We start from the raw sequence: 26,695 nt of genomic DNA on the forward strand, positions 1-26,695 counted from the left end.
CTTTTTATCCCCTGGCTGCCTGTTGAAGAAGATGAGCTTATCTGCCACCACAAGAGTCGTGAAACAGATGCACTGTGTGACTGCAACGTCCCCTGCAGGCACCACGGTTGAATTTGAGACAGCAATATCCAATGTGTCCAGCTAGACTGGACTCCTCTTTACCAGAGGCAACACAAATCAACTTCATTGTGATTCTTCAACCATTTCTATTCCTCACCTTACAGAGAGATGCACGTGCAGATAAATGGAAAAAATTCAGAGAGGCCTGGAACTAATGGAACCAAAACTGGAGCTTTCACTGTTAAATACAACCGTGTAACAGTTTAAATGCAGGTAATATCTAGAAATCAAAGCTTTCATATATCACACATACATAGGGTTAATGATGTGAAAACACAAATAACAAAACAGATACAAGGGAACTCTGAAAGCGTCACAGAGATCCCAGTTTTCCTTTTCTAGCCCTGTGGGTCACAAATGGTCTCTGAGGGGGACCAGTCTTTGAATGGGTTGTGCATGTTCCAGATAGCCAATCTTGAGCCCATATCACAAACACCAGGAGGTAAAGCCTCTCCCTGTATATGATTCATTCTGGATGTAAATCTAGTGCTTACTGTTTTTACCAAATCCTGAGCAACCTCCTGTCAAAGCCCAGAACAAGGACAACGACATTCATCAAAAATGAACACAGCAAGAGAAGCATTAAAAATGAGGGACTTCAGAAGAGGAAGGAACCTGGCAACAACATGGTTCAAAGAGGTTTACGCAGTGTCAACACTGATGCCCTGTGCATTTGCAAGCCTGGAAGTCTGAAAGGGAGCAGGGTCATCATCTCCGAAAAAAATATCCTAAGTGGAAATGTGTGAGAAGTAGTGAATTAATGGTTGGCTATGAATCCAGATACAGAGCCTAGTTCTGGACTGATACTGAAGGCAGCACACTGGAAATCCAGCTGCAAAAGGTAACTGCTCCTGCAGGCTGGGTAGCCAGAGGCAGCCTGATGCTAGCCATGTCACCCTGCCTGTGTCCTCTCCACTACAGAAAGCAGCATGCCCCAATCATGCAATCCCACTGCGCCCAAGACTTCAACTGAGAAAGAAGATGAATAGCAGGACAGAGAAGAACATAGGAAAGACAGCTGGACTATGCCCTTCCTACCTGAATTATCCTAGGGTCTTGTGACAACAGGGCTGGTTAAAGGGCAGAAAAACCCAAGAGGGGACAAAAGAACAGGGATGCACTCTCTGCACTGCCTCAAAGGCCTCTGAAACCCAAACCATCCCGCCGTAACACACCCCCTCCGGCAAACCAGCAACACCGCTGCGCCGCGGGGCGGTACGAGGGGAGGAGGGGCCGGAGCGGGGCCGGCCCCGGGGACACCCCGCCCCGCCGGGGCGGGACGAGCCGCCAGCCCCGCGCCGAGACGTGTAAAAGCGGGGCGGCGGGGCCGGGGAGCAGCGAGCGGCCACTGGGGCTTCGCTACGGAGCAGGTGAGCGGGGCCGCGGCTCCCGGAGGGGCCGGGCCGGGGACCCGGGCAGCGGGGACTCACCCCGTGCTGCAGCCGGACCGGGCCCGGGGGCAGCGCTGAGCCTCACCTCGCTGTTCCACAGGTTGCACCAGTTCCCGGGATCGCTGCGCACACCAGTAAACGCCGTCCGAAATGGCAGCCGAGGTGAGGGTGAACTTTGCTTCTCCGGAGGGGGAGGCTCGGGATGCTCTGGCAGCCGCGAGCTCAGCCGAGTTAGAGAAATCCAAGTCCTGGCCGAGCAGCCTGCCATTGCTTCCGTCTGTCTGGGAGACACTAATAACCGATGGCTTGTGTTTGGGCAGGAGGCACTTTACAGCAGCTTGTGCAAACATTTCTTGTACAAAAGCTGCATTTTCAGTTTCTGTGCCTGGTAGGTGAGCCGTGACTAGTCATCTTAGCAAGTCACGCTTTCTGCATTCCAAAGGGCTCCGACAGCCCTGGCCTCTGCTCTGGGATACAGGCAAGAGTCCATCAGCTGTTGGACTGTACTAGCCACTTCTCTAACCAGAGTCCTGGAGCTAGCTGAAGTTAGTCTCAGTTTTGATTCCTGATTGCAGATGTACGTGTTGCAATGCTTCTGCTGACCAGCTTCTTGCTTTGATGGAAACCCATAATACTGCAGTTATACTTAGATGCCTGGATATACCTGTTCCTCACTCAAGCTCTTAGCCTCTGGCACTGGCCTTTAATTTAGCATCACCTATGCCATGCCCCTGTGGGCACCAGATGCACGTTGAGAACCTCTAACACTTTTTCAATTCTGATCCCCTCTCAGCTTACTGACAAAGCAGCCTTAAAGATATTGAAAAGCGCGTGCTCACACTCTTACCTCCGTAGGCTCCATCCTGGTGTCCTCTCAGGCACATTGTTTCCGCAGGGATCAGCAGAGATGTGGAGACAGTCACTAGGGAAAAAAGTGTCTACGGTTGCCCAACAGTGCTTTGTCTGACCGATAAAGCCCTGGCACAGATAAGTTTGCAGCTGTGTGTGTGAGCTTCTTGCTGTCCATGGTAGTTACAGTGTACAGCATGAAAGGAGGCTTGACAGAGATGTTTAAAAAAATCAAGTAGATGAGTAATTATTATCCGCTCTGCAATGAAAATTGTATTTAGGCCCTTCCTTTAAACGTCCTCCAGTTTGTTTTTCATTTCTGCTAGTGTTGGAGGGTTGCTTTTGAAATCTTGGATAAGTTGTCAGGTCTCTGCACAAGTAAATTCTTACGTGTTTTGGTGCAAGTTTGTCAGAGTTAGAGCTTCAGGGGGTGTCCTACCTGGGCAAGCAAAAAGCTTCTGATCAAGTGACATACATGGCTCTTGGCTAGTGAATCCATTCAGTTGCTGAATCACTGGTGGAAAAAGCTTACGCACACCTTGCTGCGATGCACAGCTGGAGTTGTGTACCTGTCTTTGGTCGCCCAGTGAAGCAGTTGGGTAGATGACACATTCACGTGTGTGAGGTTACTATATGAATCTTGGTTTGCGTGGAAAAACAACTTTTGTTCCTATGTGTTTTTAAAACTCTTTTGTTGATTGATTTTTTTCTGAACATTCCTGATGCTGAAGGTACCCAGACCTGCCCTTCTGGAGTCTGCACCTTAACAAGTTTTATGCTAATTTTGTGCCAAGCTCGCGAGCACATCATGGGCTCTGCAGATGCTTCAAATGGTAACTTCAAACACTTCATAATGTGGCTTGTGCTGGCCTTCAGCTCTTTGTCGCTCAAAGAAAAATCTTTTAGGTCAACAGCACAAAAAGGACTTAGAGGAATCTACATTTCACTGTATTCTTTACTGACCACTGTTTTCCCCCCTCTTTAAAAGGCTATCAAAGGGTTATTGACCTGCGGCTGCCTCAAAAAGAGAAATTCATGCTGAGCCACACTTGACACCTCAGGGGATAAATGCTAGTGACACTGACATGTTCTCCACCTCTTTAACTACTTGTAAAAGGTCCGGAAGTCCAGGGGCCTTTCTGTTCAGTGCTTCCACACTGCAAGGACGTAACTGAGCACAGCCTTTATATTGGAGAAACAGATAATAGGATGTTACATGCACAGGACCATAACTGTCATTAATAGGCCTCTCGATTTGCTTCTTCCTCTCTCTCAGGGAGATAAACTTTGGGGAGGAAGATTCAGTGGAAGCACAGATCCAATTATGGAGATTCTCAATGCTTCCATTACCTATGATCAGAGACTGTCTGAAGTCGATATCCAGGGAAGCATGGCTTACGCCAAAGCCTTGGAGAAGGCTGGGATCCTGTCTAAAACTGAGCTGGAGAAGATCCTGAGTGGCCTGGAAAAGGTATTTATTTCTTCCCATCTGTCATGTGTGCTGGAATAAATGGTTACTTTTCCAATAGCATCTGTAGTAGCCTCCCGGAGTTGCTGTTCTAAAAGCATCTTGAAATGTCCTCATGTCCAATTGCTTAGAGCTAGGCATGTGCTAAGTGCTGTGTGAAAGAGAATGCTGTCCTAAACCATGGACATGACAGGCCCATGTGGATTGTACCTGGTACACTTGGAGGTGTTCTGGGCAGGGGATCGATGTTCAAATTGCATCTCACTAAAGGCACCAAAGCCCAACAGCAGGATGTGAACCAGCTGACAAGCTCCCAGGGGCAGCCTGAAGCCCTGATGTGCACATTGTCAGTGCTCGTTGTGGCAGCCTCAGTGCCTCCAGAGGTGTGCTCAGTGTGACCTGCCCGCCCATCCTCTTCAGACTGAACGTTCACGAGGACTTGTTTCAGTATGAATGAGGAATATTCTTTTTCTGCTGGCACTTGGGATCCTTTTGAGTCTGGCTGCCTGAGTCAGTAGGACGCAATGCATAGCATTGTATAGGGGTGAAGAGAAGTCCGCAGCTAAGCGCTTTTTGAAAATATCCATTGTTGTTGCTCACCCGCCATGGACAATGATGACTCTATACAATGTTTGTATAGGAAAATCTTTGTGGACAATGCTATAGCAATCACTGACATTTCAGCTCACGTTTTTCTTGCATTGCTTAAATCCTCCTATAGCCATAACGCTGCAGGATCATCCTGGGTCGAGAGATGTATCCCACCAAGTGCAGTATAGAATATCTGGATATAGCAAGCAGCCAGCCCTGGCCTGAAAGCACAGGAATGCCAGAGCTCGCATAAGACTTAACCCTTTGATTTCCACTGGGACAGCAGAAGTTGTTGTTTGCTGGGGACAGTTACAGCCCTACACACAGCCGGGTAACTGCTGTGGCTGACTGGTGTTTCTGCTGATGTTTGTAGATCTCTGAGGAATGGTCTAAAGGAGTCTTTGTGGTGAAACAAAGCGATGAGGATATCCACACTGCCAATGAACGCAGACTAAAGGTTTGGGCTTTCTAACCCCTTGTTCCCCTTCCTCTGTAGCCAGATCTGCTTGATGTTAAGTGCATGCGCCTCTTTCCCACTGTGGAATTCCTCCGGACCTTGTGCACTAATGGCACAATCAAGTGTCTCCAAGACCCCTTTTGTGGAAGAGGCATTGTACAAGCATAGAACCCAAACTTGCCCTTCCCCAGAAGAGATCCCAAGGCTACTCACTGGATTCTTGAGCTGAGTCCCTTCCAGGCAGGGATGGGGTCTGCTCATGTGAAGTCTCCTCCTTAGAATACAGAGACACTGATAGAAACCTCTCTCTTGTCCTCAGGAGCTGATTGGAGATGTTGCTGGAAAGCTGCACACTGGAAGAAGCAGGAATGATCAGGTATGTACAGAATCTTTATTTCTATTTTGTATTCCTCCCCAACTTCACTTCAGGAGACCTCGGTCCAGAAAATCCTTTGGTTCTTCTTCCTCTATCTGTATTCCTACCCATCTCAGTTTTTAATCATATTTCTTTATGTTATCTCTCACATGCTCTGTCACTGTTCAGCATTACTCCCCAGGGCCATCAACTAATGACATCCGCACAGAGGAATGGGCTGTGCAGGATTGCTTCCTGGTGGTATAAGGCCACAAACTTCCACTGACAACCCTTTCAAAGCCTACAGAAACTGTGATTTACTGGCTGGGTGCCATATATCTTTCAGGATCAGTCCTTCTACTGATGACCGACTTCTGTTGGTTGTGGATTTTCTGATCCAAAGTTGACAATACTCTAGAAATCCAAATGGGCTTTGGTTCTGTTCATGGAAAGCAAAATACAGTAATTTCACAAATCAGTGACCAGGGACACATCTGGTAAGAGGAAGATTTCCTTCCCATCACACAGAACAAGGATGGCTTTCTGCTGAACAATATTTGATCACTTACAATGTCCTATTCTGCTTTGTCTGACTGGCCAATTTCATACAGGTTGTGACTGACTTGAAGCTCTTCATGAAGAATTCCCTCTCTGTCATCTCCACTCACCTCCTGCAGCTCATTAAGACCCTGGTGGAACGCGCTGCCATGTAAGTTCTCTTCCATATTCACAGCCTTGCAGGGGCAAGAGACTTGTAGGCTTGCTCTTTGACTGACACCAGTCAGGGCAGCAGCAGGGTCTTCTACGGACAAAGTTACAGCCAGGCACTCTGTGATAGCACAGGGAAAGACAACAGACCCTCTTTCTCTCAGTTCACGCCAGAGAGACCTTCCTCTTCCCCCAGTGTATCCTGGCAAAGGAACTGAGGTGCGAGGTCCACACAAGACTTGAGAAAGTGCCAAATCCATCTGAAAGAGATGGGGACTTTAACATGTTTCAAGTTGCTACACATGAGAAAAGTTCAGCTGTGTTAACTCCTGTCTAACTCTCCTCCTGGCACACCACACTCCAGACCAGTGGTGGACTGGGGAATCTTTGCTGGCTACAGAGGGATTACTGTACCAGGCAAGTTTCCAGAGAGGTCTAGGCAGACACACCACACTGGAAGATCGGGAGAGAACTAAACCAAGTGTGCTTAGGTAGCAGGTGACAGGGAGAGGAAGACACATAGACCAGCACAACACAACACAGGCTAAAGAAGTTCTCTTTGTGACCTTGCCAGGGAATCCTGCAGCGTACTTGCCACTGCCCTCTGTCCTGACAGCAGCTGCTCACCTCTTTCTCTCCTTTCACATGCAGAGAAATTGATGTCATCTTACCTGGCTACACCCACCTGCAGAAAGCTCAGCCCATCAGATGGAGCCAGTTCCTGCTCAGGTAACCACCTTTCACACTTGGCTGGAGGAACCTTCTCCACCCTTGGGGCCCTGCTCTGCCAGAGCCTAGAAGCGCATCAGCCCAGGGTGGTGACAAAGCAGAGGGAACCCTGCAAACTGGAACAGGAGCTCCCCGTGCTCCTGTGTGGCTCTGGTTGAGCCAGCACCCAAGCACTGAGTGGGCAGTGGAGGCTGACTCTCTGTACGCTCCGTCCTTTGGCCAGAGTTACCTCTTGGTCCTCGCGACATTTCCTGACTTCAGGTGCTTTATCTGTTGTGAATGGTTCTTTCCCAGCCATGCTGTTGCACTGACCCGTGATTCTGAGCGCCTGGGAGAGGTGAAGAGGAGGATCAACGTTTTGCCTTTGGGAAGGTAAAGTTTACTTTCTGTGTAATCCCTGGGCCTCACTTTGCTCTGCAAAATGGCGGAGGCAGATCTTTGCATCCCCTGAACCACTGGGGTTTGTCTGCAATAAGTGCTGTAGAGCTGCGAGAGCACAAACCTTGCTTCTTTCACCAAAGAGAAGACTCTTCCAAAGAGATGACTCTCACCATAGAGACACTGTTCTCCCTTCTTGAAATCAAGAACTCCAAGGTTTCCATCAAGCAAACATTCCTCTTTGGAAGAGAACTTCTGGTTTAGTCCAGAGTTTGGAGTTTGCTGAGCCTCAGGCCACACTGTGTGGCACCAGAATCAACATGAGGAGGGAAATCTTCCGAGAGGTGACATCGCTTCCTGCAAGAGCTCACTTTTGTTCGGGGTGTACAAGATATCATGCATAACTTGTGTTTCTTTCTCCCCTGGCAGTGGTGCCCTGGCTGGAAACCCACTGGAAATTGATAGAGAGCTTCTGCGCAGTGGTAAGTGTCTCCCTGTGATTGAGAGGCACAGGTCTACTCATAATATCTGGGAGTTGGGGAACCATTGATACGTTGTCCTGATGTTATTTTGGACATGTTGCAGCACCTTAACTTAGGGATGGAGGGTAATAAATAAAAAAACTATGCATATGATCTCATGCTCTCTGATGCTCAGCGACACAGGTGGGAGGCAGCTCCTAATGACTCAGTAAAGCCACAAGGCTTTTTACTACTATGAGACTTCAGATGCCTGTAGAGTGGGAGCATAAACAGAACCACCTCTGCTGCCCACTGGCTGCCTTGGGCTAATAGCAAACCCCACTCAGCGTGTTTGTGTTCCTGGGACTACTCAAAGGCTCACAGCACCAGGAGCTGGGGCAGCCCACTGCATTCAAGCTCCAGACATGCCAAGCGTGACATTCATCCCTCTCCTTCCAGAGTTGGACTTTGCTTCCATCAGCCTGAACAGCATGGATGCCGTTAGCGAGAGAGACTTTGTGGGTAAGCACCACTCGATCACTTCTTCCCACCACTGTTTTAGAAGCAGGCTTCCGAGACCTTGCCAATTGACCTCCTCTAACAAGGGGACTGAAATTCCTCACTAGGAAGTAATTATACGGAAAATCTTTTTGCTCATGTTTAAACTCCAGTCAGGGCTCCCTGGGTTGTCAAGCAAACAAGCACCTTTTTCACCTCCTCATTTCCTGCCTTCTGTGCAGTGGAATTCCTCTCTGTTGCCACCCTGCTGATGATCCACCTAAGCAAGATGGCTGAAGATCTCATCATCTACAGTACCAGCGAGTTTGGCTTTCTAACGCTCTCTGATGCTTACAGGTAGGTTCCTGGGCACAGAGCCATTGCCCCACTATCTCCTTCTCAGTTATGCTCACGTGGGAGAATAAGACCGTGGTTGGGGTCTCTCTGAGGCACAAGGCTGCCACAGCACTGAAAGGCTGGCAGAAAGGCAGCCGTAGGGTGAACATTGCTCAGTAACGTTCACTTATTTCTCATTCTGGTAACTCAGCCAAGTCTGCATTCAGCAGACGCTCCTCCCCAGCAACTGCTGGCAGAGAGAACTTCCTCCTCGGATGGGAGGGCTTGCCAAAGCCCTTCCCTGACTAGCCGGGTTTGCAATCCTAACAGACTCCTTGTCTCTCAGGGTGGCACAACCACAGCCCTCCCTCTCCGTGGTCACAGCAGCACTTAGGCTGGCCTGTTGATACCACCTCTAGAGGGGCGTGGGGGAAGCCTCCTTTTTGCTTCCTCTTTGAGAGCTGCGATTGTGTGGTAGCTCCAGACAAGACTGCAAAACCAAAGGCTTTGCATGGGACACAGGAGAAACTCGGCACACTCAGTTCACTGCTTTCCTACACCCTAGAAAGGTGGCCAGGGAAGGGGATGTATGTGTCGTTTTGGAGGGCTGGGTCAGAACGCTGCACGACCTGTCTTAGCCTGTGTCTGTAGGGACTGGGGTCTTGCTCACCATTACACTCCTCACGTCTTTCTTTCAGCACTGGCAGCAGCCTGATGCCTCAGAAGAAGAATCCTGACAGTCTGGAACTGATCCGCAGCAAAGCTGGTCGTGTGTTTGGTCGGGTGAGCCTGCTAAAGAAAGAAATGGGATGGGGAAACTGCTCACACTGGGGCTGAGCTAAAGAAACGTGCCCAGTCCAGGCTCTTAACCTCTGCTGGGGCACGGTGCTTCTCTTCTTGTAGCTAACTGCCTCTCTCTGCCTTACCTGTTTCTCTCTGCAGTTGGCTGCTATTCTCATGGTTCTCAAAGGGCTTCCAAGCACCTACAACAAGGACCTGCAGGTAAAGCAGAAGTTAGTTTTCGCTCCATTTCTCTGAGCAGGCACAGCCACCTCCTGCTCTTGAGCAGTCTTGTCACCGCACTTCCCTGCTTGTGCACAGGGTGCTGAGAAAGGGGCAGAGGCCGGGCATTCAGGTTTGCCTTACAGCAATTTCCATCCCTGTTCTCACACAGGAGGACAAGGAAGCCGTCTTTGATGTTGTGGACACCCTGAATGCTGTGCTCCAGGTTGCCACTGGAGTGATTTCTACCCTCCAGGTAGGGCTTCAGCCTCTCACTGTTGAACATGGATGTGGGTTGGCACATCCTGTAAGTAGCACAGGTAAAAGAGCTCTGGACTGGTCCTAAGGTGAAGGCTCTTCAGTGCCTCACACATGCCCCTCTCATTATGTGCCCCTCTGTCAGCTGCTTAGGGGGTCAGAGCATCCTTTAGTGCCAAGTCCCTTGCAGATGAAGTCCCCTCACTATTACCGCTCACATATCCCCAAGAAGGAGCTGATGATAATGTCTCCTTCTGACTCTCCTTTCTGCAGATCAACAGGGAGAACATGGAGAAAGCTTTAAGCCCTGACATGCTGTCTACTGACCTGGCTCTCTACTTGGTTCGTAAAGGAGTAAGTATCAGAGTGAGATTTGGAACTGTGATTTCTTTGGACGCAGAATACTGCTCAGTGAGGGCCTGAGATGAGGCCTTCTGTTCTGTCCCCAGGTGATGATCACTCTGGGTCACCAAACATGGATTCACATGGCATTGCCCTAAGTGAAAACAAGCCAACCAAAACAGACAGCACATCCATTTTTTCCTTTGAGGCTGCACCCCAGTTGCCTGGTCACTGACTGTGGCCTCTGCTTCTCACTGCAGATGCCATTCAGACAAGCCCACATTGCCTCTGGGAAGGCCGTCCACCTCGCCGAGACTAAAGGCACGACCATCAATAATCTCAGCCTGGATGACCTGAAGAGCATCAGGTTCGTATCACTATTCTTTGCCATGACTCCCCTCAACAGGCAGGTATCGGCTTCCCTTTGTATGGGCCTCCTTATGATGCCCTTCCCCAGAATACTTGGGGCAGACAACTCCCCATAAATTCTTCTGGCCTGAATATCAATGCTGCTACTGCTGGGCCTGAAAACACTGAAAGGGGACAACATCACTACCCTTCAGCTCCAGCGGGGCATGGGCAGCAGGTACCAAGCGAGACTGGAAGAAACTCATGCCCTGACCTGGAGGCACCAGCCCTCCAAAGGGGTCTGGCTCGTAACTTGCTCCATCTCCCCTTGGAACTGACTTTGGTCTGCCACAAGCAGCCACTGTCAGGCAGTAGAAGTGCAGAACAGGGCTGCTCGAGGCCTCCCCCTTGGAAAAAGGCTGCGTCTGCAGTCCCTCAGCCTCTCTGCGGGCAGTGAGCATGTAAAGCCAGCCAACAGCACCCAGCGCTCTCCACTGACCCCTCTTCTCTTTGCCTCCCCAGCCCCCTGTTTGGCAGCGACGTCTCCCAGGTCTTCAACGTTGTCAACAGCGTGGAGCAGTACACGGCCATGGGTGGTACCGCCAAGAGCAGCGTGACTGCCCAGATCGAGCAGCTGAGGGAGCTGCTGAAGAGGCATAAGGAACAAGCTTAGAGTGTGGGGAGATATCCCGTGGATGCAGCGTTGTGCCTATCACACTAATCTGGAGTTAATAAACACTGGGGTGCATTGTAGTTCACCGAACCTCCTGTCTCGTGTCTTTCTTCTAAGGGGCCTGATTGGGCTGGGCTTCCTCAGCCCTCATGAGGCTTGGGGAAACACTCACTCATGTGTGAACCTGGCAGAGGAGCTTCATTTTGGGGTCTCAAGTTCTAGGGGGCTGGTAGGAAGAGAGCAGCAGTAGTGTTAGTGCGTGTATTGAGGGAGGCTTGTGTGTTTTCACAAAGAGAGACACTTGGTGCAATACCTGCAACATACGCCACATCTCCAGCTATCACTGCCCTCCTCCTAGGATTATGTTTCTCTCCCTGCTTCTGGCAGAAAAGAAGCCTCCTCACCATCTAGCAATGGAACTTGCATAGCTTTAGGCAGAATTTGGCCAGCAGGTAAACCCACAGGTCATCCCAGTCCATCACAAAACCACCTTTGGCTCTGGTTTACACCAAAGCACAGGGTTGCATGGTCCCAGGTCCAGCTCTTTCCTCTGTGTGACACATGCCCTCATTTGCCTCCAACCTAGCTAGGGTAGACTACTTTAAAAAAAAAAAAAATCCTGGCATTGCATTGCTGTTGCCTCTTACAAAAATCATTTACAGTTTTCCCTTCTGTCCTTAAAGAAGTAAAATCAGAACAATGACCAGGAAAAGTCTTCTTTGAGCAATGAAATGCCAGGAAGTTCCTGAATGCCCTGCTGCTTACTGCCATGTTTTTCTGGTTTAGTACATTTGTCTTACCTTCCAGCTAAGTTAGCTGTGGCAGGGAAATCAATTATGTACACTTAATTCAGATGGAGAGGTGATAACAACAGACTCAGAATTATCTCCTCCTCCCCAGCTCACAGTTCTTCTCCTTCCTCATATAAACTTTCTCCCTGTTTGTATTTTCTCATTCCTGATCAGTACCTTCACAGCCCTGAGCCAACTAGACTTTTGCTTGTTCCCAGCAGCCACTGTTCAGCATCTTGGGGGTCAGTGCTGAGTAATGTGGGGCGCTGCTGATTGAAAAAAAAAAAAAAAAAGGTGGTTTTAGCAGATTACCACATCTCAATCTCTTATTTAAATAAATTCCATAACGACTGGTATTCCCTATTTGATCCTCCTGATATCCTCATGTGTCACCAAACCTTTCATTGATCTGCAATAGACTAGGCTCTTGCTTCTGTAATTAAATCGGATACAGCATGACTGACAGCTGCATATTGCACATGGAAGCGCATGTTCTCATCCAGGAAACAAACACGGGCTACAAATAAACGTACCGTAAAATTAAAATCAATCCGATGGCACTTCCTTCCTCTCTTGCCCCTGTGATACTTCCCTCTGTCCCGTTTTACTCCTACTGAGGTTCTTCGGGATGTGGTGTAAGCAGGAAACGTTACCATGCTTCACAGGTGAGCCCAGAGGTGGATTTCTAATGCGGAGACCGTCCTTCTGCCTGGCCCTGAAATGCCGTCTGGCCATCAGCGCTCTGTGCCATTTCCAGTAACTTCTCGCCCTCCCGCTTCAACAAGTGACTCTGAAAATAATTAAGAGTAAATAAATAAATAAACACACCCCCACACCCCCACACCCCCCCCGGAAATCCCGCAGTCCTGGACACAGCCCAGCTCCTGCAAGTGCTTTCACGCCAGGATACCGATGCCTTTGGCTGGAGGTGCCCGCAGCCCCCTGGCACAGCACCCGGTCGCGCCCGGGCTCGGCAGCCGCCCCGACGAGCGGGGGCGGGACCGGCCCCCGCCGCCCCTCCCCGCGGCCGGGCACTGCCCACAACCAAGATGGCGGCAGGAGCGTCAGGCGGCGGGGTGGGCAGCGGCGTGGCGGGGGTCCGCCGCCTGCTGCTGCTGCTGGCGCTGGGGCGGGCGGCGGCCGCGGCGGGCGGCATGCTCTACCCCCGGGAGACCCCTTCCCGGGAGCGGAAGGAGCTCGGCGGCCTCTGGAGCTTCCGCGCCGACTTGTCGCCGGGCAGGGACGCCGGCTTCGTGCAGCGCTGGTACCGGCAGCCGCTCCGGCAGGTACGGCGGGGCCGGGAGCGGGGCGCGGGCAGGGGCTGCCCCTTCCGCGGGGCAGGGGGGTGCTCTGCTCCCGGGCAGGGCCCCCCTGCAAAGCGGGCTTGTTTCCTCTCCCGAAGAAAACGTTTCCCCTTTCCTTCCCCACCGGGCTCGCCGAGCGGCTGCTCTTTGCCCCCCGCCCTGTGCTCAGTGCCTTATCGCCAGGCTGAGGTTTTCCTAAGAGGCTTTTTAATTACCGCCCGGCAATTTAATTAATTGCCCCGGTTCTGCTCAGAAGCCAGAAAGCATTTGAATGAACTGCAGCCACCTTCAGCTGTGGTAGAAATCCCTGTGCTGCAAAAGCAAGGCTGGCCTTGCGCAACATGGAATTAACAAAAACCTGCCGGGAAAGGGCACTCTTGAATTATTTGTTCCAAAGTAGGCGAGTGCAGATAAACAGGTTCTAGTGTAACCGAAATCCGTTATGAAATTAAAACCTTTACCTAAAAGAAGTTATGTATTCTGTGCATAAAATGTATGCGTCCTTCATCGTTTCCGTTTTAGCCTTTTGGCCAATTTTTTTCCAAATCGTGGAAGGGGAGAAGAGCTGAAAGACACTACGCTGCTAGAAGTTTTGCAAAAAGAGACAGCCAGAGGAGAGGAATCCTAGACTATGTCCACCAAAGGGAGGCTTAGACATGTATGCTCAACCTACTTTAGACATTAGAGAATCTCCCTGAGGGAGATGCGCATTATGGCCATCCCAGTCAAAGGTTTTCCTGGATCAGATACTAGAAAAATCTACTTCACCATCCAAGGATTTTCCTGCTGGGTTTTTCTGATGTCTAATAAGGGCGCTGAGTTTCTCTGCAGTACCAGTACAGGTCAGTGCTGACTCAGCTGTGCACATGGTGCTCACCCCTGGGCGACCAGACCTTCCTGGTTCCGCTTTCCATGGAAAGGCTTCCGTAGGAAAGGGGAAGCTGCTGCAGCACTTGATGCAACATCACGAGTGCAGGAGGTGCTAAAAATGAACAGCTCTGTATTGCAATAGCATCCGGTTACCTCGGCGTTAAACGTATTACACCGCTGCCCGCCTGCAATCCTTATATTAAAAATAAGCAAGTGAATGGACTCCATTGTAATCCTAAGGAATCCATATTGCTTTCAGGGACTGAGAAAGGCTGTACTCATCCCACATAGTCTCCACAGACCTTCCTTGGGAGAAGTGGCCCAAAATATCTGTGACTCTTGCCACTCTTCTACTACAGCTCTGAGCCTGACAAGCAGCACCCAACAGCAGTGAACTGACACCCCACCAGCACTGCACACCGCACAGCTGGAGCTGTGCAGGAGAAACTACGGTTCGTGGGAAGTCTCAGGCTGAAACAACAACCTGGCCGTTTTTTTTTCCCCCCTCACTTTTCTGATTCCACAATACCAGAGCCATTAATAAAAGCATTTCCCTATCATAAACCAGGAGCGGAAAAAGATGAGCAGCTTCTTCCTGTAGGAACGGGCAGGTTCTTGGGCCTGATATTGTGTAGGTCTTGTATAGGAGCTGTGGCAGAACACACCAGTTTCTAAAGAGGTTTTCCCAAGTATTTTCACTTGGCAAAGGGACTGTAAGGCTGTCCATGGAAGGGGACATCTCCAGCAGTACAAGTTGGACAGCCAAGACAGTAACATTTCTTCTTTTTTTTTTTTTAATTATCCGTTCCCTCTCTTTCTGTGCAATTCCTGCCAGACCGGTCCTGTGATTGACATGCCAGTCCCTGCCAGCTTCAATGATATCACTCAAGACCCCAGCTTGGAGAACTACATCGGTTGGGTTTGGTATGAAAAAGAAGTGCTGCTTCCTGTCCGCTGGCTTCAGGACGACCTCAACACCAGAGTGGTGCTCCGTTTCGGTAGTGCCCATTACTACTCCATCGTGGTACGTTGCACAGGAAATTGTCCGTGTGTTTCCAAAATCATGCTGCCCTGAAATCCGTCCCGTGACTTCTTCAGCAAACACATCTCTGCCTAGATTTTATATCTGTTTGCTATTTTCTTAACTCTTGGCTGTTTTCTTCCTGCCAAGAACTTGGTCGTGTTTCCCAGGTGTCTCTTCTCTGATCGTCCAATGCCAGGACTAGTAACTAAAACATTTCCTTGCTACAGGATCTGCCCAAAACTGTGTCTCTCAGTGTCACGTGCTTGTACATGACCCAGACCTAGCTCCTGGCAAAGGAAGGGCTGCTAGATTGATCCCTCAAGGAGTAAGAACCTGAAAAAGGTTCAGTGTTACTGGGAATCCCTACTGCTCTTTGCTGGGCTCCTTTCCTTGTCCTTGCTGTGCTCCCACTAAAACCCAGTAACTCTGCCTCTTGGGCTAATGGGTGTCTTCTCCTGCAGTGGGTCAACGGAGTAGAAGTTGTGAAGCATGAAGGGGGGCACCTCCCTTTTGAAGCAGATATAAGCAGCATTGTCCAGGGCAGCCCAGGGATCCCCTGCCGCATCACCGTTGCGCTCAACAACACTCTGACACCTCATACTCTGCCTCCGGGGTCAATTCAGTACATGAATGACAAAACAAGGTGAGTTGCTAAAGCGCTGCACTGCTGAGCTTATGCCAGGGATGAGGGGATGGGAATTTATTTGGCTGCTGGTTCATAAGACCCTCCGAGCATCTTACAAAAGCATGGGTTGCATTTATGCCGAAATTCAGCAGTCGAGCAGGGAGGAGTTTAAGCTTCAGTGTTAAGAGGAACCTGCACTGAGTTATCGCATCTGTTTTATGCGCGGGGAACTGAGGTTAAGGGATTTGCTGAGCTGATTCAATGACAGAGTTGAAAAGCTTGAGTTCAGCTGGAAACTGCAAGTACTGGCTATCCTGAAGGATCAAACCTATTCCGTGTGTTAGATACTCGTTAACTGGCAGTTCTCTCTAGTGTAGCAGCAGTGGCACTATCTAGAGATAGATCCATCCTGCTGTAAAGACAATTTTACCAGCTAGCATCTATTTTTACGTTTCTGTTTACACTGCTAGCATCCATATGCTGCCTTCAGTTCTTGTGTAATGAAACATAATGCAGCCGTTTCTCCTGTCTTGCTCACTCAGGTATCCCAAGAACTATTTTGTACAGAACACCAGGTTTGATTTCTTCAATTATGCTGGAATCCATCGCCCAGTTGTGCTTTACACCACTCCTTCTGTCTACATAGATGATATTACTGTGACAACTACTTCATCAGAGAATGTTGGTAAGTCCAGAACAATTACAGCAGCTACCTGAGGCTCCAAATGGAGATGACAAGGGCAGCAGAGAAAATATCCTACAAAAGTCTGATTGAATTTGTTTCGTAGTGGCTTCCTCTTGAACCTGAGCTGGTCTATTGCACAGGTCAGCAGCTGCAAGAATATGGTAAAGAGTTCAGAAGCAATAAGGAAAAAAAGAAGTGCTTGCAAGAGACTACTGATAAAGCGAAAGGATGATCAGGCGTTTCTCAAAGTAGAATTTCTCAGTAGGGGCAGTCTTCCTGCCACTTAAAGCAGGATTATCTCTAAGTAAAAGAATTGTGTGAAACACAAATCTTGCTGGAAACTTCTGGACCTCAAGACAGACAGGTCATGCTTCTTACATTCAGTTCATGCCACTCTGTTGTTCTATATCTCCCTCTTTTTTTTAATGCTGCTTTATGTGAAAACCCTCCCAACATTTGATGCATGTGTTTTTCCTTTCATGGCAGTCTCTGATCGCCTTTTGTTTCCTTTGAACCAGCAATGGTGCAATATCAGGTGTCGGTTGTTGGCAGCACACACTACTCCTTGTCCCTGAGTTTACGTGACCAAGAGGGGAAAGTGGTTGCTACAGGTGATGGGTCAGCTGGAGAGCTGAAAGTCCTGAACCCAAATCTTTGGTGGCCTTACCTGATGCATGAGAACCCTGGATACCGCTACTCCTTAGAGGTAACAGTGACGTTTCTTCCTTTCTGCATACATTCCCTCTGACTGTCTAATAGTGTTAAGGAACTGCCATATGGCCCATCTTCCATACTCATCTCCTGTGGATCCTGTTCACGTGACCAGAGTGACATTGCTAATTATGCAATAATCAAATCAAGCTTTGCCAGCTTCCTGGGTGCTGAACTGAAAGATCTGTTGGTGAGAAGAGGTGGGCATGCCTGGAGTGCACGCATGCACTCTCAGATGCTTGCCCTTCACAATTAGGGCCCAATGCACCCCTCGCAAAGGACTGTCTGAGATGCCACAGGAGAGGAGATACTGCAAAAGTGGAGAGTTTCTGAGGAACAGGCTCCTAACCTCTTCCACATGCTTTCCATGCAATGTGCTTGCTTTCTGCTCTGCAAGACAAGAGTTCAGCTTCAATAGCACAATCCTGGAAGACTCTGTGAGTTAAGGATGAGTAGTGACGTTTAGATGCAGAAATTATGGCAGATGAGCTGCTGTGAGTTTCCAGAGGCTCAGGTTTGTATCTCTTGTGAGCAGATGATGTTTCAGTCATTGCTTGGTATCAAGGTGCAGGGCAGAAGAGGTGTACCACTGCCTTGCCTGGGGGAATGAAACAGCCCAGATGAGTAAGAGGAAAAGAAACTAAAGCTTTCAGGGTGAACAAGCCCCAAAAGGGCCATCCAATGTTCATTCTTCATCCTTCAGCTTCCCCAGCTTGGATTTCCATTTTCTGTTTAGTCAGACCTTCCTCCTTCCTTGAGGAGGTGCATGGGGACCACAAGAATCAGCCGAAGCAGCAGTGATGAGCAGGCCATGTGCCGAGGCAGGGCTGGGAAACGATGGGCGGTCAGGATAGCCCTTACACACGGAGGGGAGGGAGGACAGGGCATCCTTGTGAAGCCCAGCACATCACTTGCATCTCCCCCCTCAAAAATCCAGGTGAGAATGCAGGCGCAGGCAAACGGAGCATTGCTGGAGGATGTGTACATGCTCCCGGTCGGCATCCGCACCGTCCACGTCACCAGCACGCAGTTCCTCATCAATGGCCGGCCCTTCTACTTCCACGGCGTCAACAAGCACGAAGACGCGGACGTAAGTGTGCGGTGGGGGCACCTCATGGCACCTCGCTTGGTGCTGCTGAGGCAGCACCCCGTTTTCTCCGCTCTCCACTCAAAAGGGGCTGTTTCCTCACACCCTTCTCCCATGCTTGGAGCTGCTGGGGGGAACTTTTACCAGCGTTAAGGGCACACCATGCCCAGTCCTGCCATAGGTGTAACATCCCTCTCGGGGCAGATGGGTGAGCCCAAGTGTGCTGGTGGAGGAGCTAAACCATCTCCCAGCCGTGGTGTCTGGTCAGAAATACAACTCACGGATTCCCCACCCCAGGAAACGCCAGGAACAAAGTCTCTGGCAGCTCCCTCCGGCCACAGGGAGGCCCCAGAGCCGCGGCAGAGGCTCGGTCCCTGGCAGCAGCACAACCACCATCCCCTCCGCTGCTCCAGACAACCAGGCTGCGGGCGTGCGTGTAGCCGTGCCCCTCAGAAGGGCACACACCGCACGGAGTGGCGGAGCAGTCCGCTGGAAATAGCGCCTGAGGCTGGAAACTCTCCGGCAGCGTGAAGGAACGCAGCGGTCCAGCGCGAGGAGTCCCAGCCCGTCACCGATGGGGTGCGATGTCTCTCTCCCCCCCCGCAGATCCGTGGCAAAGGCCTCGACTGGCCCCTGGTTGTGAAGGACTTCAACCTGCTGCGCTGGCTGGGGGCCAACTCGTTCCGCACCAGCCACTACCCCTACGCCGAGGAGATCATGGACCTGTGCGACGCCTACGGCATCGTGGTGATCGACGAGTGCCCGGCGGTGGGGATTAAATCACCGTAAGCAGTCACGCCAGGGACCCTTCCTCCTCCTCCTCCTCTGCTCACTCCTGCTGCAGCATTCCCCTTCCCGCAGCATTCCCCTTCCCGCAGCACCCGTTGTCCTGATAACGCCAGTACTTTGCTCTGTTTAGAAATCGGCCCATTGCGCCATGCGTGCCCAGTGAGGTTGGGCAACCGGAGGGCGTTTTGTCACGTGGCCATCATGTCATTTGGTCTGGCTCAATTAACGAGCCCAAACCAAGGCCCTGAACTGTGCAGCGGGCTTCGGGGAAATAGGGCAGAAGCCATATTCAGTGTCAAGGCGCAGCTGTGCTTACCCACCCCAGAGGCTTGAGCTTTCACAGGGGAAGGCAAAGGGGATGGATTTTATACGCTCACCTCACCGGGTCCGGCTTCCTTTTGTTTTTCAGCGAGAGCTTTGGGAACAAGTCCTTGCAGCATCATCTTGTCGTGATGGAGGAGCTGATCCAGAGAGATAAGAACAGGCCGTCAGTCGTGATGTGGTCGGTAGCCAACGAGCCAGCGTCAGAGCTGCCCCCAGCAGCTTACTACTTTAAGTAAGTGCATGTGGTCGTACCCAGAGCTGAGGCTTGAATCTTGGCAGGTGATGCATCTTCTTCCTTTGGGATGGCACAGAGTAGTAGTAAAGAGAGGACAAACATTTTTTTGGGAACCCTGAAACAGTACTCACAGATGCAAACTAAAAGTGTAACTGCTGCATGTGTTGAACTCATGCTCATAACCGTGCAACAGTCTCAGCCTGTTGTTTTTGAACGAGTAAGGCTCCGCAAAATTACCCAGAGTCCATTTGGCCTGAGCATCTATTCTTGACCTAAAGGTCAAGCAAAAGCAGACCTGATGGGAACAGGATATTCCTGTTACCAAAAGAAGATAAGTGCTAAATTCTTTGAGAATTACGGCAAAGCTGTAAAATAACTGTCCTTTAATTCTGAAGACAAGGTTCTTCAGTTAGTGCTAGTTATTTGTTCTGCAGGGGATCGTGACACCCCACTTCAGAGCCACTGCTTTGAGTCTCTACAGACCTCTTGGCTTTATTTTTAAAGAGATTTAAGCTTTGGATAGCGAAGCATCATCTCTGTAATGAGGTAGCAGACTGTCCCTAGTAGCTGTAAGTGCATTAAGAGGTAACTGATTTTCATTCTTCAGAGTGATCCAGCACCTCCCTGCAATGTCAAGGTAGCAGCAGAGCTTGACCCTCCCGTTCTCTGTCTCATCTCTCTCATTCGGAGCCTCCTCAAAAGCAACCAAGCTGTGACTGCTCTGCCTGCTGTGGAACAGGACTAGGGCCTCCTGCTGCTGCAGGAACACAGCCCAGGAGCTGTTCAGAAACTTCCCGTTCCCCTTCTTACATTTTCGTCTTCAAACTCAACTGCCCCTTCTCCGACTTCTAAGGTGCTGGCACCAACAAATTAACAAGCCCATGTTTGGTATACCTCCACTCTGGCCGTTTTCCAGGTGGGACAGCAACCAACTTTGTGACAGACAGCCTCTTTGCCATCATGTTTGTACTCCTACAGAACTGGCTAGAATTGCAGGCACTTTATAGCAGATGATCACCAAGTATTTAATTAAAAATACTCTGTCTGCTAAATCAAAAGCAGCCCTAAATGTCTGAGGGGGGTGGAGGGACAGAGAGCTTGGGGAAATAGGGCTGTGCTTCTCCATGCTGTTGTTGAACTCTTGCTTTGCTGTTTGCAAACAGGACAGTGATAGCTCACACTAAAGCTCTCGATCCCTCCAGACCAGTAACCTTTGTGACAGAAGCTAATTACGCTCTTGATCATGGTGTAAGTTCACTTTATTTTCTAGATATTTTTTTTTTTTAATTCATACATTAAATTTCTTGTCATTTGTTTTACAGTCCTTTCCCCCCACCTCTCCAAGTTTACTGGAGGTATTTCAGAGGGAGAGGCGGAATAAAACTTAAATTTTTTTCTTTCTAGTACAAAGCACCTTATCCTGTAGTTGTAGTCCAGCTGAAAAAAAAAAAAAATCTGTTAAGAGAGAAGAACAGTTCTTTGTCTTGAGTGAAGTAGTAGGATCAGACCCCTGGATTTCATTAACATTGTCATGCTTTTCTATTCCATTGATTGTGTTTACTAATGCTCAGAATTTTCACTTGCAATTAAACCAAAGCTTAAGCCTCTTTAAAATGCTAACAGCCCTTGTGGAAGTCCAAAGGAAGGAAGCTTTGCTTTAATTCCTGCTTTAAACTGCTCTCGATCTTCTTTGGCAGATGTCTGTTAAGGTTGAATAATCTGAAAGCTCTTCCAGCTTTGTAATTAAAGTCCTAGAGCTGCATAAATAGCCAAAAGGCACTTTCTTGGATGTCTGTACCTTAAGCTGACAGAGCACGATCCAAAAATCTTTCGCACACATCAATTTGTTCCCAGAGTAGTTCCTATGCAATTTTTAATTTTTCAAGATGGCTTTATACTACTTGTCACTACTGTACAATAAACACTTGTAGCAGGTGAGTTTGTAGGTACATGATCCCACATTCCTGGTACAGGTTACACTTTGTATTTCTTTCAGGCTGTCCTGCAATTAGCAGGAGATCTGTTCCTCCCCACCCCAGGAAAATAAAACTGATGGCCTGAGTTTTGAAGGTGCCCAGCAGGAATCTGCTTTTGGAAATTGCTGTTTGATCAGGCACATGCACACTGACTCTGACATCCCATCCCCACAAGCATGTTCTGACTAACTTGAGACAATGCAGGAAAACAAAACCAAATAATAGATCTCATACGCTGATGTGATATTAGAACTTTTTCCTTTTATTACAAAACATGTTAAGAGAACATTGAACAAATTACATACAACATCACTTTATCTTTAGTGGGCTGCGTGCCCTTTTATCACACTGTCCATGTGGTAGAAATGGCATATAACTTGCAGAATACTTAGTCTTAGTATTGCACCATTGATGCACAAATTTAGTTGCTAGTCAAAATATTTGACCACTAACTTGATAATCACATTCCAATACTCAAAGTACATCTAAATGCACCAGCAAGCCAGAGACATCTTGGAAACTCACAAATTTCTAACAAACCTGAGGATGAAATGGGTTGATCTTGTCTAACTCTTTGCTGTGACTTCCTAAATCTGTAAGAAAAATGCCAAATAAATATGCTATTAGCTTGTTAAATTTATCCTGCTTTTTTTTCTGGGAAGGATGTCATGTTGGGAGGGCCTGAGTGATGGGGGAAAGGACTTCATTCTACGTGTAATTAAATGATTCCATGAATTGAACCAAAAGGAGGATTTAGCTTTATGAGTGAGGCTTGTCTACTCACTCTGTTGACAAAATATTCTCACCTTGTTTTCTGTAGGCTCCTTACGTGGATGTAATTTGTGTAAATAGCTACTTCTCCTGGTATCATGACTCAGGCCATCTGGAAGTTATTCCACTACAACTCACAGCACAGTTTGAGAACTGGTATAAAACCTACCAAAAACCCATTATCCAAAGTGAATATGGAGCAGACTCAGTTCCTGGACTTCACAGCGTAAGTGTTACAATGGCCTAGAGAGGAAAAAGCACTGCTCCTCTTACAGGGTCAGGGAAACTTAACTGGAGATGGGCACCACTGAGCCTGACTACTTAGTTTTGAGATGCATTAGCTTGTAAGTGGCTCCACTGAAATCAGTGAGCTTTGCCAATGAATAACAAAGGTTAGCTTCTACCTAAAGAAGTTCTTAGCTTTGAGTAAAAGCACTGAGCACTTTGAAATCTGTGTTTTGGTATTTGTAGAAAATGCTTAATCGGAAAATAGGACACTGGAGACTGGACATTCATTTCATGATGCTATCCTGCATAGAAGGGGCTGGCACACCAGCACCTATCATGACAAAGCACGATTAACTAAGCAAAACTGTGGACTGCCCCCAAGTATATATGGCATTATGTTTGTATTTTATGTGTGTTTCCCCTTGTAATTTCAGTAGTTGCTAATTGTCACTAAATAGCCATTGTTAATGCAGCAGCAATGAAAAGACCAAGCAACTGAAAACCTTGTTTTCAGGAAGCAGATCCCCAGTAAATAGGAAGCTAACATATGGAGCCTTTACTGAGATTAACTGTCACCTTCATTCAAGGCCACCTCTTTTTTCCTGGCTGTAGGATCCACCTCTTATGTTCACCGAGGAGTATCAGAAAGCTATGCTAAGAGAGTACCATTCTGTTTTTGACAAAAAGAGGAAAGAGTATGTGGTCGGGGAGCTCATATGGAATTTTGCTGATTTCATGACTAATCAAGGTAAGCTTATGTTTATATTCTAAACAACTAAAATAGTTCATGATACATAAAGAATATTGTGCTGTAGGGTAGGACATAAGGGCCCTCTGCTTACCAAGACAGACCATAGCTACTTTCTGTGACAAAGTCCAGCATGACCAGAGCCAAGAGGAAAGGTCCTGCCAGTACTTAGTGCATCCTCTCTCTCCAGCTTGAGCTCCTAGATGTCCCACCTGCAAAGATGCTACCCAGAACATGACACTGTGCACTAGGGCAGAATGCAAAGGGAAGCTTGTGAGCAGCCCCAGATTACTTTATTTCTTGGCCATCCTCGATTCAGAGCTTCAGTTAGCCATTAGGGATGTGTCTCACTTGCTTCATATTTCATCTACAACTGCCCTTAGAAACAGAGCACCTCAAATAACGTATTGATAACTTGGTCGAGGTTTAGCTATAGAAGACCAGATGCCACACTGGTAGACAACTGTTTATCATGACACTCCATCCACTATTAATACGTGCATTTGCAAAGTATGGGACATTACCTCATCTACAGTGCAGACAGTCACTCAGAAATGAAACAACTCAGAAGGAGACCTAGTAAGGAACCAGTTATGCATATGCCAGCTGCAGTGAGTTAGGGTGGTCAACAGTCAGTGTTAAATTCAGGCAGAGAAACACCATTAAGAATAACCTGTAGAGCACCAATAGAAAGCAAGTCATTGCAGAGAAGCAGTCAGAAAAGTAATATTCATTTCAAATAGGAGGATGGAGAAAATGCAGACAAGTTCACATACGCTGTACCAGTCCCTCTACATGTTGCAATCATCTTTTCTAGTTTCCTATGAAAACTAAAATAGGCAAAAAGGATGCAGACACCACTGAAGGACAGTATGGTCAAACAGTTAGCTATCAACGTTTTCACCACCAAATTTCAAGGTGGAACTAATGGCAGAAGGAACATCTGCTGTAAATACAACACTGATCAAGTTAATGGGTACACCTTAACTGTCATCGACTTACCAGTCGTAAATACAATGAATTGCAACTATATTGCTTGTTTACATCAATTAATCTTGCCAAGATGACACAAGTTACATCTGCCAAGTTCCCTGTTGTACCTGACTATGTGTAGAAGAAAGTGCATAGGTCTCTTCCACCTAACCTGATTTATCGCATACATCATAACAGTTCATAGTAGGGGATATAAGAGCATTTTATATATACTTCCTTTATTTTATAACTTCTCTACAGGGACCACACGTGTTTTGGGGAACAAGAAAGGAATATTTACCCGCCAACGACAACCCAAATCAGCTGCGTTTGTTCTTAGAGAAAGATACTGGAAGATTGCAAATGAATCAAGCTGTCTTCCTCCTATAGTAAGATCACATACCCCCTTTCTAAAATGAAATCAAAAGCTAGAGTGGCTGGGTACTATGCTGAACTGGTTCATTAAATTTCTGTTTAAATAATATTTATGCCTGACTCAAGTCTTGCAAGTCTAATGCAATTTCTAGTCCACCTGAAGGAGTCACAATGATAGAAAGCAGATCAGAAACACTAGTTTCCTACACTTAGCCATGTCTGTAGGCTTCCTGTCTCCAGGTAGTAAAATGAGTATTCAGAGTTTCAAGGAGCTGAAGTTAGAGATCCTGACTGAGGTATCTGTTTATGGAAAAAAAAAAAGTAAAAAAATTACATGATACAAATCAATGCTGAAGACTTAAAAAAATATCTAAGTTACTCTAAATGAACATCACATCCCTCCAATCCAAATGAGGTTTTCCAGTTATACTCCCCTAACAGTTACTCCATCCAGATCGCAGCAAATTGTCCACAGGATTATGGATGAGCACAATTTATATAGCTTCTCTTGCTGGACAGAATGTATGTGACTGGTTGAGAAATTCTGGGAGTTCACAACATCCAGGGAGTGCATAGAGGAACCACTATTCCTGTAAAGATACCCAACATACTCCAGTACAGTATGGAATTCATACTACAGCAGCAAAGTGGAGTATGTTGGATAGGTAGGTACTACATTAACTGAACTTTGTTTAAAACTATTTATTTTAATCACAGTACCAGAACTGCCGCGATTAGATGCGGTTTTACCTTCCAGCATGTAAGAGCATCCTTCATATTAAATTGTCACTACGTACTACAGTGATAACAGTCTAGAGGATAAATTGGATCTAACCCTTTTTGATACTCGCCTGAAGCATTCTGGGGAAGGGCCATGTGTAAATTAACGTGCACACGCTACGTCAGGCAGTACTGTAGTGCAGTAACATCCCTTTCAGGCTGCGCACCAGGCTCACAGGTCTCTAAAGGTCAGGCTTTCGACAGTAATAGATGGTGCCAATACTCACAGAAGAGCTCAGAACACTTGGTCTGCAAACTTATTACAACATCCCAGGGTTGTCCCAAGAGCAGCGTCACCTACAGCAGAACCACAAGACTGGAGGCTGCCTACTCAATTTTGGAAGTTGGCACAATTATAGTTTCATCATTCTGATTCATGGATACCATGTGAAATTGTCGCGATGACTACTTCTTCTGCAACTGGCTTTTCTGCCAGTACAAGAAAGCGACCAAAACATCTGCCAATACAAAGAAAATATTTGCTCTTATGTTGTGTGGTGGCCAAATTATCTTTCCTTTAGATGTGGTACATTAGAAACCAACATCACCTTCTACACTGCCACATGCAGAATAAGGACACAGATGTTTACTGCAGACTTCAAAACAATTTTTCTTGAGTTTTTAAGGGAAAAGAAGAAACATACTACGAACATTTCTTATGGTTATACTGTGTTAGGTTTACAGATTTTCTATATAACTAAAAACCCAGAATGTAAATGTCTATCTGTGGTAAAAAGACACTTGCTCAAACGTACCTTGGTATAAGAGTGGATACCATATTTAAGCCCACTACCAATGTTTGAAAGTTGTTTCAACTTCTTGATCTCTAGACATCTTTTTTTTAAAAAAAAACATTTTCTTCCCCTTTCAACAGACATAAGGTACCAACAGCTGCCACATCAAAATGCAGATAAAGATTTGACATCGTTAATGCGTTATCATAGAGATCTAGTTTGTAAGGCGCAGGGCTTGTGGTTTCAGATAAGAAAGCTGTTACTTCCATTCACTCCAACAAAGCAGATGCAAAGTTTAACATCCACACCTACGGTAAGCCCAGGTTTCAGAGTCCTAATTCCTGCTTGTTCTTAACAGCTCAGTGCAATTGTAAACCCAACCCGCCTTCCCCAACAGCTCCCTCCCTTCCTCCCCCCCAAATCCAGGAAAACATACAGCAGTTTCCAGATACTTTGTGATCTTGTTGGAGTGGAGTTAAAGCAGACCTACAGAACCAAGGAAAGCAGGAAGTGCTAAATATAACATACTTGACAGGGTTTTTTTGCATGTTGCTTAAAGAACTGTAAACAGTTAAAGCCTCAAGGCAATGCTGCTCAAACCCTTACACACCCATGTGCACACAACATTCAGCAAGACATGATGAAGCTGCAGAAATTCTATAAACCGGTATCTCTGGGGAACCAAGTGCTTTAACCCTTCTA

At 47.7% G+C, this 26,695-nt stretch overlaps 2 protein-coding genes across 3 annotated transcripts; both read left to right on the forward strand.

The window, feature by feature from the left end:
• Nucleotides 1-1,661: 1,661 nt before the first annotated feature.
• Nucleotides 1,662-11,013, forward strand: LOC147527270 (argininosuccinate lyase). 2 transcript variants are annotated; one of them, XM_086624477.1, is made up of 16 exons: nucleotides 1,662-1,679; nucleotides 3,637-3,831; nucleotides 4,793-4,876; nucleotides 5,196-5,252; nucleotides 5,843-5,940; nucleotides 6,591-6,668; nucleotides 6,963-7,040; nucleotides 7,476-7,528; nucleotides 7,967-8,029; nucleotides 8,248-8,362; nucleotides 9,040-9,124; nucleotides 9,284-9,343; nucleotides 9,516-9,599; nucleotides 9,875-9,955; nucleotides 10,204-10,310; nucleotides 10,814-11,013. In XM_086624477.1, exons 1-16 carry the CDS (start codon nucleotides 1,662-1,664, stop codon nucleotides 10,962-10,964), a joined length of 1,407 nt encoding a protein of 468 aa, XP_086480603.1. In that variant the 3' UTR covers nucleotides 10,965-11,013. The 2 variants fall into 2 exon arrangements, with proteins under 2 accessions (XP_086480603.1, XP_086480601.1); XM_086624475.1 differs by having other exon boundaries at nucleotides 1,662-1,673.
• A 1,791-nt stretch (nucleotides 11,014-12,804) lies between these two features.
• GUSB (glucuronidase beta) lies at nucleotides 12,805-25,047 on the forward strand. Its single transcript, XM_086624852.1, has 12 exons — nucleotides 12,805-13,041; nucleotides 14,765-14,953; nucleotides 15,415-15,596; nucleotides 16,121-16,263; nucleotides 16,782-16,969; nucleotides 17,912-18,064; nucleotides 18,668-18,846; nucleotides 19,260-19,406; nucleotides 20,573-20,657; nucleotides 22,206-22,382; nucleotides 22,997-23,132; nucleotides 24,366-25,047. The coding sequence occupies exons 1-12, from the start codon at nucleotides 12,805-12,807 to the stop codon at nucleotides 24,521-24,523; spliced, it is 1,974 nt and encodes a 657-aa protein (XP_086480978.1). The 3' UTR covers nucleotides 24,524-25,047.
• The last annotated feature ends 1,648 nt before the right edge of the window (nucleotides 25,048-26,695 follow it).

This window comes from Tauraco erythrolophus, chromosome 21 (genome assembly GCF_009769465.1).
Source record: "Tauraco erythrolophus isolate bTauEry1 chromosome 21, bTauEry1.pri, whole genome shotgun sequence".
Lineage (NCBI taxonomy): Eukaryota > Metazoa > Chordata > Aves > Musophagiformes > Musophagidae > Tauraco > Tauraco erythrolophus.